An 18,113-nucleotide genomic window follows, 5' to 3' on the forward strand; every position below is an offset into this window, starting at 1 on the left:
GTGCAGGTTTTTGAACAAGGTTATTATTTTCCCTACAAGTCCGCTTTGGTTAAGAAATCGTGCTGTTCTGTTTTGAAGGGACCACCGTGGCATTTCCTGTCTGGCTGTTGTTGTATTTCACTTGACAAAGATTATTGTCACAAGGAGGCGGCTAATCATGGGCGAGTCCATTTAACAAAAAAGGGAACGGAGGGCGTAATGTGGCAAAAAATTATGCTTTGGCTCCACCAAGTGGCTCAATGAGGGATTACAGCTGTGAGAAAATACGAAAATATGAACCTTGGTGTATAATTCATTGTTATTTGATCAATGCAGTGTTTCCTTCCTGTTTTAAACAAGCAGCTGTACCACCCTTATTGATGAAATCTAGCACACACCCTGAAGACTGAGTTGCTACCTAGGTTATTCACTCCAACATCCTTCAAAATTAAAGTCTTGTTTAGACCAAAATCCAGAAGACAAAACATTTTTCTGTCAATTTCAGGCCAAAGCTGATCTGCAGGTTATGGCTGTACTCCAGTGTCAGATGGGACATCTTACCCTATTAAATGTGTTATCCCCCAGGGGTCTGTGTTGGGGCCACTTTTATATTTTCCATTTCCCTCCCCTTTGTATCCATCTTTGAAAAATATAATATGGCATCACTGTTATGCTGATGAAACATAGTTTTACCTCTCGTTTACAGCAGACTGTCTGTGTTCACCAACAAGGATGTTTAGCTGCCTTGATCAATGAATTGCGAAAAGTTTCCTTAAGAGTTCCTTCGCTCTGTTAATAGTCTGAGGAAAGTGGTTTTTATGCTTTACAATTGGATTACTGTAACTCCTTGTACATGGGGTCAAGCTTTTTCAAGATTCTGGCTTGATTAGTAAGCCCTTAACATTTAAGCTTTACAAAACTTTTCTGCCTTGGCGTAACTTAGATTATTATCTGCTCTTTTTCAGTTCCCCGCTCACGTGGAGTGGACTTTTTCATTTGCTTTACAAAGATTCTGAAACAGTTTTTCTTTTCATATTAAATCAAACTGTAAAGACTTTTTCAAGTCCACTCTTAATACCCTGTTATTTTTGCATTCATGGTTGGTAGTTTCATTGAGTTTCCGAATAAATGAATACATTTATTTATTCATTCATTCATTCATTTCATTTCATTGTGTAATTGGCTTTTCACTCTGTTATTTGCAGTTTGTTTATCTCTGCTGTTTGCGTGGTTGCTATGTGCTTAATAACTATACTCTTTTCATTTGGTATTTCATTGCTTCATCAACAAGGTTTTGTTTTTATTATGCAGCAAATGGAAAGCTGCTTTTTAATGTACTTAATAAATAACAATTAATTTACTTATAACCAGGGACAGGATATATTTTACTTAATTTTACAGGGCTTGACATAAATAAATACATAAATACTTCATATAAATAAAGGAGTGAATGGGCATAGTTCAACACTTAAAGTATAATCTGCCTTTAGGCTGTAACTAGGATACAAGTAATGATTCCATGACAACCAGCCATGGCCCTGAGGACAGAGCAGACTGCTGGGCTCATGTTATCACCCATGGGTGGCCATTATCTAGGTGTATCTAGTCTGCAACTAGTCCAAACATAACAGGAAGAGAAATGATGCAAAACAGTGAAACAACTGCAGGACAGCCACAGTATGGACAGAGGATGATTTTTACAGGTAGGCCGATGTATGCAGAGAAGATGCTTTTATTAGTTTCTTCAACTCACTAAAGTTCTGGGGGATCAAATTATGAAGTTAAAATTAGAGCTGAAGCAATGTCTCTGCTGCCATATCTATAATACTTTATGAGTGTGAGTGTGTTGGAATTAATAAGAAAGTATTTGCTGCCAGATAACTGTAACCCAGTTTTCTGTAATTGTGCTTTAAACTGCACACCATGGTTGATCAATTATTAAATATTCAAGGAAATGGTGCATGTCCAAGCAAATATAGCTGCAACTGGACACATGATGGCACTATAACCTGAACCAAACTGACTATTTGTGCCTGTCTGTGTTTGTGTATAATATAATAATATTTATTAAATCACCTTAAGTTGAATATAGACTACATTTTTATGGTACTTAAGTTTATTAAAGCTCTGAATAAAAGCTTTGAGTTTGTTTGTATTTTTATTTTTTTTTTACCTGCTTTATCCACTCACCAGGTCCAGATGGAATCGGAGACTATAGGCCAAGATCCAATTACTTTACCCGGTACATCGGTGTGGGTGCCACATCACCTGAGGCCACAGGTGACCTCAGTTACCTGTGCCGAGCTCCACCAGATGCCCTCCCACCCATTCCCAGGCAGAGCTATGTGGGGGAGGTGGGCTGGGGATGGCAATATAACCAGCTGTTAAACAGTGGGACGCTGCTCAGCAATATGCAAATTAAGGTGCAACTAAAATCTACCGTGTGCGGCTTATGCAAATGAATAAGCAGAGGCAGCATCTTCTGTTAATGTGCCACAAAGTCACATTGAGATTTAACTTTGAGAAACTGATGGACAGATGATTTATCAGCCTTGTGACATCATAAATATTTATTGCTATATTTTTGTTAAGTCGCATATTTTTAACCATTAATGAATATTTTTCACGCAGTCTTCATTGTGATCAATTTATAAATTGAATCATATACACGTTCAAAAAATATTACATTAATCTTCATTATTTTTTTAACAGAAAACAGACATACGGGCATCGTTGGAGAACAGAGTCACTCAAAAGTTTCAGAGCACAAAGTAAGATAGAATGCCTTTTCCCTTTGCTCAGAGAGCTATCACACATGTGTGCTTTGTTATGTGGATACATGAGAACATCTCAGGTTTGCACTGTGTTGAGTGATTGTAAGTTATCTACCTCCACATTCATAATGTAACACTTCCACTTCATCAGGAGCATGCAGCTCCCCAAGCTCTGTAAAAGAAATAGGCCAGACATAAACAGACACACAGACGTCATAAAAACAAACAGGAGGTTTATGTTATTCTTCAGCATTTTTGGAAACAGTGCCGTATCAAAAATTCAACATCTTTGCATTAACTGGCTTAAAATTATATTTATTGGTACAGTAGATAATCAACTATTTAAGAGCCAAAACAGTGAACAGAATCCTGTAGATCTGCTACAACCATAAAAAGTGGGGTGACCAGATCTCAGCAAACTAAATGTGGTGCAAGGAGTTGGTTTGTGTGGGACACGTTACTAATACTGAAGGGTAGACTGAAATGACTGAATGTCACATTACAGGACACCATATTTTACTTTGTGGCAAATAAAAAAAAGTAACTATAGCAAAAACTTAATGTGTTAAAAAGGAATTTAAAAAATGAATTTTCTCTTATCCGCTCAGGATCAAAATGACTAGAATACTTTGGCAATTCAAGGCTTACTCCCAGACGGCAAGGTGTTCAGGTTCTGCTGCTGCAAAACAAGCCCAAGGCTGAGGCTGCATTTACCTAATTTTAACACCTGCAAAGGACCATGTGATTTTTTTCTGTTTTCATATGTTTAATGGGATAAAGCAAGACCTTAAAAAGTGCATGTCTCCCACTGTGGGCTTTTGTAAACTAATGGCCATTAAAATGTGGGACATCATCTTTATTAATGAGACTGAGGAATAAAAATGCTGTGCAGTGCCTCAAAGTAGATCATCTCATCTTTGTGAAAGACCCAGTTTGAATATATGATTGATTAAAGCATCTAAACAGTTTGCTAGATGTAATAAATGCAGAGAATTAGACTATGGCATAGCCATCAGTTCAGTATTTACAGGAGAGTTTTAGTGGCATGATGGCAGTGGTTAATATTAAAAAACAGGACAATACATTTGAATAACAGTGTAATATGAGAAAAACTGTATTAAAGAGTACAGTTGGAAAGCCCCAACTACTGTCACCTGTAATTCCCTTTATCTAAGCTTATATTATATTATGTTTTGTTATATATATATATATATATATATATATATATATATATATATATATATATATATATATATATATATATATATATATATATATATATATATATATATATATATATATATATATATATATATAGACAAACGCTACAAAAGCTGCAACCACCAAGTACCTGCAGAGGGTCAGGCAAGTCCTGAGGAGTCAGCTGAATGGTAAGAACAGGATCCGGGCCATCAACACGTACACCCTGCCCGTGATCAGGTACCCTGCTGGGGTAATAGGCTGGCCAAAGGAGGAGATAGAAGCCACTGACATAAAGACAAGAAAGCTCCTTACCATGCATGGAGGGTTTCACCCCAAGTCCAGCACCCTGAGGCTGTACGCTAAGCGGAAGGAAGGGGGCCGGGGACTGGTGAGTGTCTGCACCACAGTCCAGGATGAGACAACGAACATCCAAGAATACATTGGGAAGATGGCCCCAACTGACCGAGTGCTCAGTGAATACCTCAGGCAGCAGAAACCCAAGAAAGAGGAGGGAGACGAGGAACCATCATGGAAGGACAGGCCCCTGCACGGTATGTACCACCGGCAGATAGAGGAGGTGGCTGATATCCAGAAATCCTACCAGTGGCTGGACAAAGCTGGACTGAAAGACAGCACAGAGGCACTAATCATGGCAGCACAAGAACAAGCTCTGAGCACAAGATCCATAGAGGCTGGGGTCTATCACACCAGGCAAGACCCCAGGTGCAGGCTGTGTAAAGATGCCCCAGAGACAATCCAGCACATAACAGCAGGGTGCAAGATGCTAGCAGGCAAGGCATACATGGAACGCCATAACCAAGTGGCCGGCATAGTGTACAGGAACATCTGTGCCGAGTATAACCTGGAAGTCCCGAGGTCAAAATGGGAGATGCCCCCAAGGGTGGTGGAGAATGACCGAGCTAAGATCCTGTGGGACTTCCAGATACAGACGGACAAAATGGTGGTGGCTAACCAACCGGACATAGTGGTGGTAGACAAACAGAAGAAGACGGCCGTAGTGATCGATGTAGCGGTTCCGAATGACAGCAACATCAGGAAGAAGGAACACGAGAAGCTGGAGAAATACCAAGGGCTCAGAGAAGAGCTCGAGAGGATGTGGAGGGTGAAGGTAACGGTGGTCCCCGTGGTAATCGGAGCACTAGGTGCGGTGACTCCCAAGCTAGGCGAGTGGCTCCAGCAGATCCCGGGAATAACATCGGAGATCTCTGTCCAGAAGAGCGCAGTCCTGGGAACAGCTAAGATACTGCGCAGGACCCTCAAGCTCCCAGGCCTCTGGTAGAGGACCCGAGCTTGAAGGATAAACCGCCCGCAGGGGCGTGCTGGGTGTTTATATATATATATATATATATATATATATATATATATATATATATATATATATATATATATATATATATATATATATATATATATATATATATATATATATACATACATACATACATACATACATACATACATACATACATACATACATACATACATATATATATATATATATTAGGGGTGCAACGATATTCGTATCGATATTGAACCGTTCGATACAGTGCTTTCGGTTCAGTACGCATATGTATCGAACAATACAATTTTTTTCAATTTTTTTTTTTTTTTTTTTTTTTTGTGTCCCGTTTGGATCTATAGCCATCAGAATTGTTGTCTTGAGGCCAAGAAAGATGCCAAGAGGATTTATTTTAAGTGGATCATCATATTGGTCCATTTGATTGACCTTTATTATAATTATGAATTTATTTTATTTTCAGTTGCAAACGGGACAGACATGACTGTGGGATAGGACAGGGGGAAAGAATGAAAGAAAGAGGGGGAGAGAAAGAAAGAAAACCAAAGGGGAGAAAAAAAAAAGAACAATACAAAATTTGTAATTTATTTTATCAACTTTCCTTCTGACGATGCTGTCTGTGTTGAGCGCTCAGTGAATCTGCATTTGACTACTCCGCCTAGGCTCGACAGTGCAGCCTAGGCGGAGTAGTCAAACGCAGATTCACTGAGCACTCAACACAGACAGCATCGTCAGAAGGAAGAGCGCAGGGCAAGCTAGCGAGACAGAAGTGGACCTCCCCACCCTCATTCAGATCTGGCGTTTGGAATTATTTTGGTTTTCATGTGACGTATGACCCTGAAGGTAAGCGAGTCATGGACTAAAATAAAACAGTATGTTGGATGTGCCATGCAATGCTCAATTACATGGGTGGGAGCTAGTGTGTTAGCGCAGTTAGCTCGTTAACGTGTTGGCGGTCTAGCCCCTCTGTATAGGGTAGCTCGTTAACGGAGATTTGCCGTGTTGTGGCGTTAAGGTTATTTCAACGAGATTAACCTGAAAGCACTAGTGGGAACACAACGAATATGACTGCACATTTACACCGACATCATCCTAGTGCAAAGACAAAAACAACAAGCATGCATGCTACAAACTTTAGCCGAGTCATTTAGACAGCTGTTAGCACAGGATTCTCCTTATGGAGACCTGATATGTTTAATATGCTGCTGAGAATATAGCCCAGAAGAAGCGGATAGTATAGCTTTTATTTTGGAAAGAGCCATTTCTCTGTAATAAACTCTCTTTTCCAAAGATGAGTGATTCCTCAATCAGATACAGGGCTCGCAATATCGCTAGCCCGACGTCCCGGGGCTATCTCTCCCCTGCCTGTTGGGCTATTGTAGGAAGGAAAAATATATGTCAATGCTTTTGCATTCTTTCAGAAATGTAGCTGGGTAATTATGTCATTGGCATCGGTGAGCCACTGTCAATATGTGACATATTGAAATCGTGTTTGAATTTGCGCTTGTTTTTTTGCTTTCACTTTGCAATCGCGCGAACTGTGTATAGAGAGCGACAGTACTGATCTGTGAGTGATGATAATTTGTGCACCAATTCCTCTGACATCGTCTTAAACATGTGAGAGGTTGATCGCGCAGAGAATCGCTGAGCTTATGTGAGTGCGGCAGGATATATATTTCACTACGATGAACTGGATGATTGAGAACCTTCACAGACAGATATATATTTTAGTTCTGCTGAGCCAAATAAGACAGGTCAGGGTGAAGAAGTGACAGCCAAAGAAAAGCTTACCACAAAACGGAGAAGTTATGACAAATCAGACTATAAGGCAAAAAGAAAGTGCAGCTTTATGGTTTCATGGACAAAAGAATTTCTGTGGCTGCGATATGACGAGCTAAAAAACAACACGCACAAGGGTTAGGGTTAAATTTAAAAACTGTACTTTTGTGTTAAAATATATATTTATAATTTTAATAAATGACAAATTAAAAAGGCATGAACATTTTTTTTTGTATCGAAAAAATATCGAACCGTGAATTTTGTGTATCGTTGCACCCCTAATATATATATATATATATATATATATATATATATATATATATATATATATATATATATATATATATATATATACACATACATACATACATACATACATGTGTGTGTGTGTGTGTCTATTGCAGTTTCTGTATCAGCACAGCTACTTTTCTAGCCATTAAAGGATGTTTTGTATTGATTTTCTTCTTCACTTTGTCATCCATGTGGATGTTTCATGATTTTTCCTTTGTTCAGGACAGTTTTGCTTTCTGGTCTGAAACATTGCAGTTTCCTGGGACCAGTATGAGACACGGTTGACAAGGCTGTAGATTTTTATTCTTGTTGCAGGCATCATTCACACAAATATTTTTCACCATCTTAGAAAATCAGTCTGTTGTTTTCCCACAAGAAAGCCAATAAAAGCTACAAATGCAAGATAGACAGGACTCTGTAAACCAGATGGGAAGGCACACAAAAAGCACAAAGCAAAGATGAATACATTAAGTCAAGAATGAGAAACAACAAAGGAAAAACAAAACCACTGTGTCGTGATATCTTAATGACAAGCTGGGAACAGACAGACACACATTAAGAGGCTAAGCCAAATGACACTTTTGATTTCAGCAAGGAAATATTATTCATATATAATGGAAAGCCATTCCAAATCTGGAAAATACTTACAAAGAAACTGTAATATTGTAAAAACTAGCTGAACAGCACCCATCTGATCAGCCACTGGAGCCACCCAGATTTTCCCTCCTTCATTGGAAAAAAAAAAAATGTAATGTTGAAATGATCATTCCAACTATGAAATGTGCACATTTATGGAAATTGTTCCTTCCACAGCTCATAATCCCTCAGAAATGTCTGATAGCTAGTTTTCCGAAATCTGCCAACCAGTAAGAGAAAACATAAACTGTAACATAAAAACAAATCGAGACTATACATCTGCCCAGGGAGTGGAGTGAGGACACATTAGGAACCTCAGACATGAAAACACAACTTCTTAAAGGAGCCATTGTAGAAGAATACAGTAGACCAGTAAAATGTACTAAAAATTATATTTGAAAGTTTTAATTAAAAAAAACAAAAAAAACCATAAAACAAAAACAAGAGATAAGGTGGCATGTTTTCAGAAGCTTCAAAAAGACACAAGCTCTAGGAGATGAGAGGGGGCGAAGTAAGTTAAAGATCTCGTTTAAAGGAGAATTTGATATGCTAAATGATTTGCAAAGCCAGCAAACAATATGTCAAAATGCAGAGTGCAAGACACAGCTGATCACATTTATGACCATTGATGCAGCTCAAAAAGCTTCTCTCGGCTGTGCATGCAGCTACTAATCCCTTCCTTGAAGAATCCTTTCAGTAAAATATGTGACATGCATGAAATATTTGTAGGTGGTTGTTCGAGGAGAAATTATCATTTCAGAGTCAGGCTTTGCTATAGCACTGCACACTGGAAATGTGCATAGTCCAAGCCACAGACTGTATATAATACAGAAATAGAGTTTTAATTACAACAACATGTTGGTTCAGGCATGCACCAGTTAAATTCTGAAAAGAAGGGCATGCTTTTATTTTTCCTAAGGCTGACAGTCTGAGAACTGGCACATCTATAAATGTGAACTAACTCATATAATACAGAAAATTGTGCTAGTGACCTTCCATGAGGCTCCAACAGCTCCCAACCATTACATGTAAATGTTGCTTCAAAGTAATTTTCTCATTTTATAATTTCATCTTTATACTGCTAGAAGTTCAAAATATGAACAATTTTTATTCTTTCTTTAGAAAATTATTATTTTTCACCATCCTACTTTTTAAAATTTCACCCTTTAATAAAAAAATATTTTCATATGAACATCCTGTGCAGTGACAAAAACGACTCCCCAGGGATTTAATAGGAGTTAAAGTCAACCACTTTAACTATTAGTCTCCTGCCTCAAACCTCAAGCCTGCACATGTTTTTGTAACAAATAATATGTTCTTTTTGAAGCTGTATGTGATGTAAAAGTGGTTTTATTAGGGAAAATCAATGGCCTACATGCAGTGTTGGGGAGTAACAGAATACATTTACCACAGTTACGTATTTAAAATACAAAATATGAGTAACTGTATTCCGTTACAGTTACCGTTTAAAAAGGTGGTATTTAGAATACAGTTACTTTGTTGAAATAAATGGATTACATGGCGGTATTTTCCTGTTTCATATTGTGGCGGGTCAGGACTGTTTGGGTTTTGTTTGAGTGCTTCCTTTACATGTGTGTGTTCCTTCTTTTTCCCTTCAGGCTTAGAGGGAACATGTTCTGCCCGGTGGTGTAGGGTCCTAATTACTCCAAGTTTGTGTTCCAGATGGTGATGGGAGTCAAAGAGGAGGTACTGGTCCGTGTGTGTGGGCTTCCGGTAAACCTCGATGCTGAGGTTGCCATTCTCTTCAATGTGTGCAATGTGCACAGCGCAGTCCAGGAAAAATGGTAAATGGCCTGTATTTATATAGCGCTTTACTAGTCCTTAAGTACCCCAAAGTGCTTTACATATCCAGTCATCCACCCATTCACACACTGGTGATGGCAAGCTACATTGTAGCCACAGCCACCCTGGCGCGCACTGAGAGGCGAGGCTGCCGGACACTGGCGCCACCGGGCCCTCTGACCACCACCAGTAGGCAACGGGTGAAGTGTCTTGCCCAAGGACACAACGACCGAGACTGTCCAAGCCGGGGCTCGAACCGGCAACCTTCCGATTACAAGGTGAGCTCCCAACTCTTGAGCCACGATCGCCACGGAAAGGCAAAAAGTTGTCCTTTGTGTCTTCCCTGGTGAACTTGATGTTTTTATCCACAGCGCAGTGAAGGATTCCACTTCTTGTGTCTTGATTTTGACCCAGGTGTCGTCCACATATCTGTACCAGTAGCTGGGTACTCTTCCTTTGAAAGAGCCAAGAGCCTTTCTTTCCACTTCCTCCATGTAAAGGTTGGCTACAATAGATGACACGGGGGAGCCCATGGCACAGCCATGTTTTTGTCTGTAGAAGCCTTCGTTGTATTTAAAGTATGTTGTGGTGAGGCAGAGGTCTAACAGTGTGCAAATCTGATCGGGTGTGAAGTTGGTCCTGTCTTCCAAGTCGTTTCCTGACAGTCTCCGCTGCCTCCGTGGTGGGTATGCAAGTGAAGAGAGAGACTACATCAAAGGACACCATGGTTTCATCTGGGTCCAGGGTAAGTTTCTGGACCTTTTCGGTGAAGTCGGTGGAGTTCTTGATGTGTGTGGGGTGTTCCCCACAAGAGGGGCAAGGATGGTAGCAAGGTGTTTTGCCATGTTATAAGTGGCTGAGTTTATGCTACTGACTATGGGTCTGAGTGGGACAGCTTCCTTGTGGATTTTAGGAAGTCCGTAAATGCAGGGTATGGCATCCCCTGGGTAAAAGCGGTGATATGTAAGGCGGTCAATGATTTTGTCCTTTTCAAGGTCCTGAAGGCAAGTTATAACTTTCTTTTTGTAGCTGCTTGTGGGGTCTCGCTTTAACGCTTCGTAGGTATTGTTGTCACTGAGGAGAGTAGTGATCTTTGTGTGGTAATCTGTAATGTTTAGGACCATGGTGCATCTTCCCTTATCAGTTGGTAAAACAGTGATGTTGTGGTCTTTGCTCAGGGAAGCGACGGCCTTCTTTTCTTGTATTGTGAGGTTGGACGGAGGGACTTTGGCACTGGAGAGGGTGGCCGAGACTTTCATCCTGATTTGCTCTGCTTCTGTCTGTGATAATTTATTAATCCGTATGGCGGTTTCTGTGGCTGTGATAAGGTCCACTATGGGCAACTGTTGCGGAGAAATGGCAAAATTGAGTCCTTTGGCTAATACTCTCTTTTCAGGTTCAGTGAGATTCAGGTCTGAAAAGTTATACCCGTTATGTGTCTGTGAGCGCAAGGAGGGAGAAAAAGGAGAGTGGAAAACTACGAGTTGTCATCGAGCAGAAACGGGAGCTGGAAGCATGTAAATATAATAATAACCACTGCAGCCAAGAAGAGTGCCTGACCAGCCCAGTTGTAAGTAAGCTATTAAGACTCGACTGTACACCGTGTTCGTGTTTCTCTCCGAAACAATAAGTTCCGTTGGAGCAGCCTCTCCAAGGAGAGAGCCTCTCTCTGTCTCTCGCTAGCAAAGTTGACCCAGACAACAAAGTAAAGCTATTTTTCGGCTACGAGCCCAACACGGAACCTGAAGTATTAGCCAGAGGTCCCTTTACTACGTTTCGGAGCCGCGGACCTTCAGTAATAGTAATAAATCATATTCATGTAGTTGTAAACAGCATGATAATATCTTAAGTTATCCAAATACTCTTATTAAGTAACGTAACGGAATACATTACAAAATACATTTTGGGGCATATATTCTGTAATCTGTAGTGGAATACATTTTAAAAGTAACCTTCCCAGCACTGCCTACATGTGATTTTCTGTTAAAATGACAGAAAATGTTATTTTCAGAAATAATAATATACATGAAACAGCGACAATCTGAGTAAAAGGAAATGACATCTCACTCTTAGAATGAAGGACCTCACTGTTAACGTTTGATTAAAAAGCTTGTGAAAAGGTTACACTTTTCACAATCTTGAGCTTAAAAGAATCTTGCGGGAAAAACAGTTCTTTTATTATAGCAATGTACACCTTTACTCACTGTAATGCACAATGAATTTATGAACATCCTTCACAGTGTAATCTGGGATAGAGAGCTTTAAATAAGTTTCTCTGCAAAAGTTCTGACAATCTGCTTCAGGCATAAAAACTTGTCTAACGGAGGGTTCCATCCAGAAAATAACAGTAATCACAGGTTTAGTATTGTTTATCAGAGGTCCCGCTCCCTTCTTAGAGTGTCACAGATATAGACTTTTGATTCTTATTTGAGCAGCACCTGGTAATCTGTCTCTATAGCAAAAACGATCACATCCTTATATCTGGTGTAGATAACGGTACAGATTGTTTACTGTAAGAGAAAACACCAATTTTTCTATAACAAGCCACACAGACATCAATTTCTTGGGGTCAGCTGCAATTTTCAGGCAATATCATCGTTGCAATAGGATGCTCTAAGTCTCACACCCACATAAAGCCATGTGGCGGTTGAGTTCACTTGAAAAAGAAAAATGTATGCACACTCCAAGAAACAAAACACTCCACATATAGTAAGAGTGGAAGGCAGAGTCAAAATCTTCAACATGCAGGGGCTCCAAAAGGTCTTTTCTGGTTCAGAGAATCTTTGAAGAGATCTTTGATGTGATCACCAGTTAAAAACAGTCTGATCAGTTTTTCCCCATAGGTCTAATTAAGTGGTTATTACATTTCAGGGTTATGATACATAAAATAAATAATTTCTTATGAAGTTAAAATGTATCATTTATACATAAGACCCGAATCACACTGTAGAAATGACTGGAAGCAGATTCTACCCACGCAATTAAACATTAGAATCATCCAATAAAGAACTTATGAGAAACATGCAGTATTTATATGAGTGTAACAGCCAGGATTAAATTACCCCTGTCTATCGTGACATGTCAAAACTATTGCGTGGAAGAAAAAAGAATATTTTGCCAGCAGAATGATAAAGCATCATGTATCATTTTTTGAATCATTTTTTTTAATTCAATTGCAGAATTGGTAAGTAAATTAAATACGGCAACATACGGTAGCCATCTCATATCCATATAGCAGCACATATGTTTAAAATGTATTTTTAAAACAAAGAAATGAGAATGTATGCATGAGCACACATAAATCAAACTGCACTGTGTATTAAAAGTTCATCTGTGGATTATGCATTAATGAATTAGTAGATTTTGGACTGTTAATTGATGGAAGATTAGACTAGCAAACAGAAACAAATAATTAATTGTAAATTATTTTAGCATGATGTTTTCTTTTTTCATTCACGATTATGAAATGAAAAAACAAACAAACATCAAAGTGTGACTTTTTGTTCAGCTGATTGAATGAAATATTAGCTTAATATAATATTATGGCTGGTGGTTGTCTGATCTCTTTAAACAAATATATCCAATGAGTGTGACCTAATATGATAAGATGATAATTGCACTACAATCAGGCAAATAGCTATTTTTGTGATATATGGCTATAAATTAAGAGTCGGAGAGCATATCTGAGAAGTCCATAGTATAAATAGTGTTTTTAGGCTCAATGGTCCTGTTGACCATTAACATCTGTTATCTTGTAGCTCAGCTGATAGCAGAGGAGGGACAAGAGTGAAGGTGAAGGGCCCAAATGAGACTGGAAACACAAGGTAAGTTTAAATGTATATACTCTGACCACAGGCAATTATTGTACACCATACATCTTTAATAATGTTAAAAATCAGAAATGGATGCACACGTTTCAATTTATTTTAGGTTTTTTTTTATCCACAAAGTTGAAAGAATTATACATACAGGTTGTTGCCGGTTGTTCTGGTATATTGTGCAAAGTGAATGAAATAATGAAAAAAGAAAACTAGCTCCAAATTTTTCATATTCACCTCAAACCAATAGGTAGACCAGGGGTGGGCAGTCTCAGTCCACGAGGGCCGGTGTCCCTGCAGGTTTTAGATCTCACCTTGGGGAAACTCACCTGAATCACATGATTAGTTCGTTACCAGGCCTCTGGAGAACTTCAGGACATGTTGAGGAGCTAATTTATCCATTTAAATCAGCTGTGTTGGTTCGAGGACACATCTAAAACCTGCAGGGACACCAGCCCTCGTGGACTGAGATTGCCCACCCCTGAGCTAGACCATTGAAACTTGGATATTGGATCTTGTCCAATTGTCCAACAGGACAATGATCCCAAACAGACATCTGAACTGGTTTCAGAATGGATAAAGCTACTGTTATAGTTTTCTGGTTATGATGTCCTTGAAGTCTGTTCCTCTTCTGTGTAGAGGGCCAGGGTCAGTTGAGCTCCTTCTCCTCCCTCTGGGGCAGAGCTCAATCATCATTATGCTGCCAGATATACCGGTTCCTCATCAGATCTGAATTAATTCCCAGTACTAAAGGACCAGTCGGTGCTTCCAGAATCTGCCAGATAGTCTGCTTCTACCAAGCATTATCCTTGTCGGGCTCAAGAGCCAGTACACTACCTGTCCCTTTGAATTAGTCCACTCACTATGCTCTGTCTCTGGGTACCCCCACTTGGACAACCTCCCAGCAACAAGTAGGAGAATCACTATGACACCATCCGTTAAACTCCCTGAAGAAGAAGGTAAAAACAAGGAAAACTGTGACTCTTATCGCCCAATCTCTATCTTAAATGTGGATTATAAATTATTTACATCCATAATCACAAGACGCTTAGAGCCATTTCTCCCAGATCTGGTGGATGAAGACCAGACAGGGTTCATTAAGGGGCGACAGACACAAGATAATATACGACACACATTGCATATAATTAACGAAGTTAATAAAGAGAAAATCCCAACAGCCTTAGTGAGCTTAGATGCTGAAAAGGCCTTTGATAGAGTCTCTTGGATATTTCTTTTTGCTGTTTTGAAAAGAATGGGCTTTAACAGTACCTTCATCGAGTGTGTACAATCCTTTTACCACAGGCCATTGGCTAGAGTTAAAATAAATGAGGACCTGACAGACAGTTTTGAGCTCTTCAGAGGAACCAGGCAGGGTTGCTGCCTGAGTCCAGCCCCTTTTGCTCTGTATATCGAACCTTTGGCTCAGTATATACGGCAAAGTGCAGACTTAAAAGGGGTTTTAGTTTCTAAAATTGAACAATGAATAGGTCTCTTTGCTGATGATATAATTATATACCTACAGGATCCTGACACGACCTTTCCTCGGTTGATTAAAGCATTAAAATATTCAAAACAAATATAAATTAAAATGGGATTCAAATAAGATCAAATATTTAGGTGTCTATCTAACTAGCGAAATAAGTACACTATACGAGGAAAATTGTGTAAAGATTAGTAATACAATCCAAAAAGATTTGATTAAATGGGCTCCACTTGTCATGGACCTTAGCTCAAGAATAGAGGTAATAAAAATGAATGTGCTTCCTTGACTACTGTATCTATTCACTTCATTGCCAGTCCATATACCAGATGCACAATTTGGTAGATGGGATAAATTAGTTAGTAGATTTATTTGGAAAGGGACAAAGCCAAGAATAAGATTTAAAATACTCCAATTAAGTAAAGAAAAAGGAGGACTTGCCCTCCTGAATTTCAAGGAATATTTCTATGCAGCCCAGCTGAGATATATTGTTTACTGGTGTTCACCGGATTACAACTCAAAATGGAAGCATATGGAGATAAATTATTGCTCATCATGTCATCCACAAGCAAGATTGGGAGAAGAAACTATCCAGTCTACGAACACAAATCTTATTACTGAATTCACTATTAAACTCTGGTGGATTATAGTGAAGAAATATAGAATTATAGAAGACTGTAAATTGCTGATTTGGCCTGCATATTCTTGAAAATTCCAAAGTGGACAATGGGATAGTACATTTTTAAGATGGGTCAATAAAGGAATTACAGCAATGTGCACATTAATAGATGGGAAAACATTCAAATCCTTCGAGAATCTACAGAGACAATTTGGACTGGATAAATCAGATTTATTTAGGTATTTTCAATTAAGACATTTTTACAATACAGAAATTAGGAAGAAGCTCTTGAGAGAAGGAAGCCATATAATATAAATAATAACAGGTGCATATAAAAATCCTCCATTAAGAATTTTATCGAAATTATATAATGGCCTGCAAAATTTGAATAGGAATGAAACATTATATATCAAACAAAAGTGGGAATCTGAATTACATCTTGAGTTGTCAGAGGATGACTGGCGATCCGTATGTCTCACACAGCATAATTCCACCAGCTCTAGACGATGGAGAGAATATGGCTGGAAAATGTGATTAGGTTCTTTATTACTCCTTATATCAAAAGCAAGCAGCTGAAAACACCCCAACGATGCTGGAGATTATGTGGAGACTGGGACGCCAATCATTCTCATGTGTTTTGGAAGTGTAAAAATATCAAACCTTACTGGGAAAGCATTGCAGTAACAATGAAGAAAGTGCTGGGGTATGATGTGCTGTGTGAGGCACGAGTAATGTATTTTGGAATATGGGAAAATGTAAGAAAGGAGGACCATTACTTGTTTAAAATTATGTTGTTGTCGTCAAGCAAAAAGGTAATAACAAAAAACTGGCTGAAAAGTGACCCTTTAAAATTGGAAGAATGGACTGATGTAATCAAGGACATATATATAATGGAGAAAATGACTTACACTTTGAGACTGAAATCTGACAAACACCGAAAACAGTGGACAAAATGGATAGCCTATAAGACTCACTCAGCCCCATAAGGCAGGGACCTCTCCTCGTTGTTGTTTTTTCTCTCTTCCACAGATTAGGTGTCCTTTATTCCTTTTAGTTTGTTTCTTTTGTGTTCCTTTTTCATATTTTTGTTTGCATGTACTATAAAATTGGAAAAAAGTACAAAATAAAAGGTTTAAAAAAAAACAAAAACTCCCTGCATCTCCCTTGAAGGACTGAACTAACTTCTCTCTCCTCTCTCTCCCTAGCTGAATCCTCTCCATGAAACCAGCATCCTGTTCAATTCCCCCTCTGGCCATCCTTTCCCCAGTGCTTCCGTTGAATTAATGAAGTCCAGAAACCTGTACCACTGTCCATATCATGTATGCTTCAGAAACCTCCACTATGACAGTAGCTTCATATTAAACTTCTGGAATGGCCTCAACCTTATTGAAATTGTTTTGATTTAAAAGCAGGATTGGTGCCAGGATACTAACCATTTAAATAAATTCTACCAGTTCTGCCAAAAAAGGGTCAAATATCCAGCCAGTTTTGCCAGAAGCTTGCTGTTGGCTACTGAAAGCAAGCAGTTGAGATGAAACTTGCTAAAGGACATTTAATCAAATTTTAGTGTATATTTGAGACTGTAATCTAGACCCTGTGTGGGAAATTCAGAGTAAATTCAAACGTTAATACCCATTTCCTGTTTGTTTGTTTGTTTGTTTTTAAATGATCAGAGATGTATGCTGTACAATCATTCCAGGAAAAGGAACAGTGGAAAGAAATCATTAAATGTCTGACTATGACTAAATGTAAGGCTAAATGAGAAATTATACTAAGTACATGCCATTATATGTTATCACTTTAATAATGTATTAGAGTACTAGTCCTCTTTACAGAAATTCATAATAACAATGAAACTTGTCACACTTTCTTTAACATAAACGATGTATTGTAATACTAATACTTAATTTCCATAATTTAAATTAGATACTTAAAAATGGTTGCACAGTCATTTCTAACTTCCCGTCTTCTCTCTTCTGATTCTTTTCCCTCTCAGTACAGGAACCACAGGAGGATGCAGCTCAAAGAGTCACTGCAGTGAGACAGCATCCTCCCTCTGAGTCTCATCTCCCTCAGTTTTTCAGGTGTTAGCCACTTTTATTCTTAATAAACCAAAGATATGCTTATGCCTGGTCTTTGTGGTGCTTTATTTATGCATTTGTTGTTGGTCATATGCATAGTTATAGTTAAGATTGGCTTTAAATTAAGCCAACTGTTGGTGTCAGTGGTCTGACTACACATGTATACTTTTATCTCTGAGTGCTGAGTCCATGTGCAGCACAACACACAACAGCGGAGACCGGTGATCTCGTCTTTTTGGTGTTTTACTTTGGAAATCGCAACCGGAATACGCGTACAGTCATACTCACTGATCTTCTGTTCTACTTCTACCTTTGTATCTATTATTTTGTAT

General features: G+C 38.8%; 1 protein-coding gene across 3 annotated transcripts; it reads left to right on the forward strand.

Moving 5' to 3' along the window:
* Positions 1-1,508: 1,508 nt before the first annotated feature.
* Positions 1,509-17,999, forward strand: spmip2 (sperm microtubule inner protein 2). Of its 3 annotated transcripts, XR_015124473.1 has the most exons (7): positions 1,509-1,682; positions 2,173-2,402; positions 2,692-2,750; positions 13,542-13,607; positions 16,906-17,019; positions 17,374-17,448; positions 17,697-17,999. XR_015124473.1 is itself a non-coding variant. In XM_086259810.1 (5 exons), exons 1-5 carry the CDS (start codon positions 1,619-1,621, stop codon positions 17,758-17,760), a joined length of 483 nt encoding a protein of 160 aa, XP_086115936.1. In that variant the 5' UTR covers positions 1,509-1,618; the 3' UTR covers positions 17,761-17,999. The 3 variants fall into 3 exon arrangements, 1 of the variants encoding a protein (XP_086115936.1); XR_015124474.1 differs by lacking the exon at positions 17,374-17,448; XM_086259810.1 differs by lacking the exons at positions 16,906-17,019; positions 17,374-17,448.
* The last annotated feature ends 114 nt before the right edge of the window (positions 18,000-18,113 follow it).

The sequence above is a fragment of the Aulonocara sp. 'chitande type north' Nkhata Bay genome, linkage group LG2 (genome assembly GCF_057382095.1).
Source record: "Aulonocara sp. 'chitande type north' Nkhata Bay isolate Kocher_YH1m ecotype deep benthic linkage group LG2, A_spYH_male_GT1.1, whole genome shotgun sequence".
NCBI classification, from domain to species: Eukaryota; Metazoa; Chordata; class Actinopteri; order Cichliformes; family Cichlidae; genus Aulonocara; species Aulonocara sp. 'chitande type north' Nkhata Bay.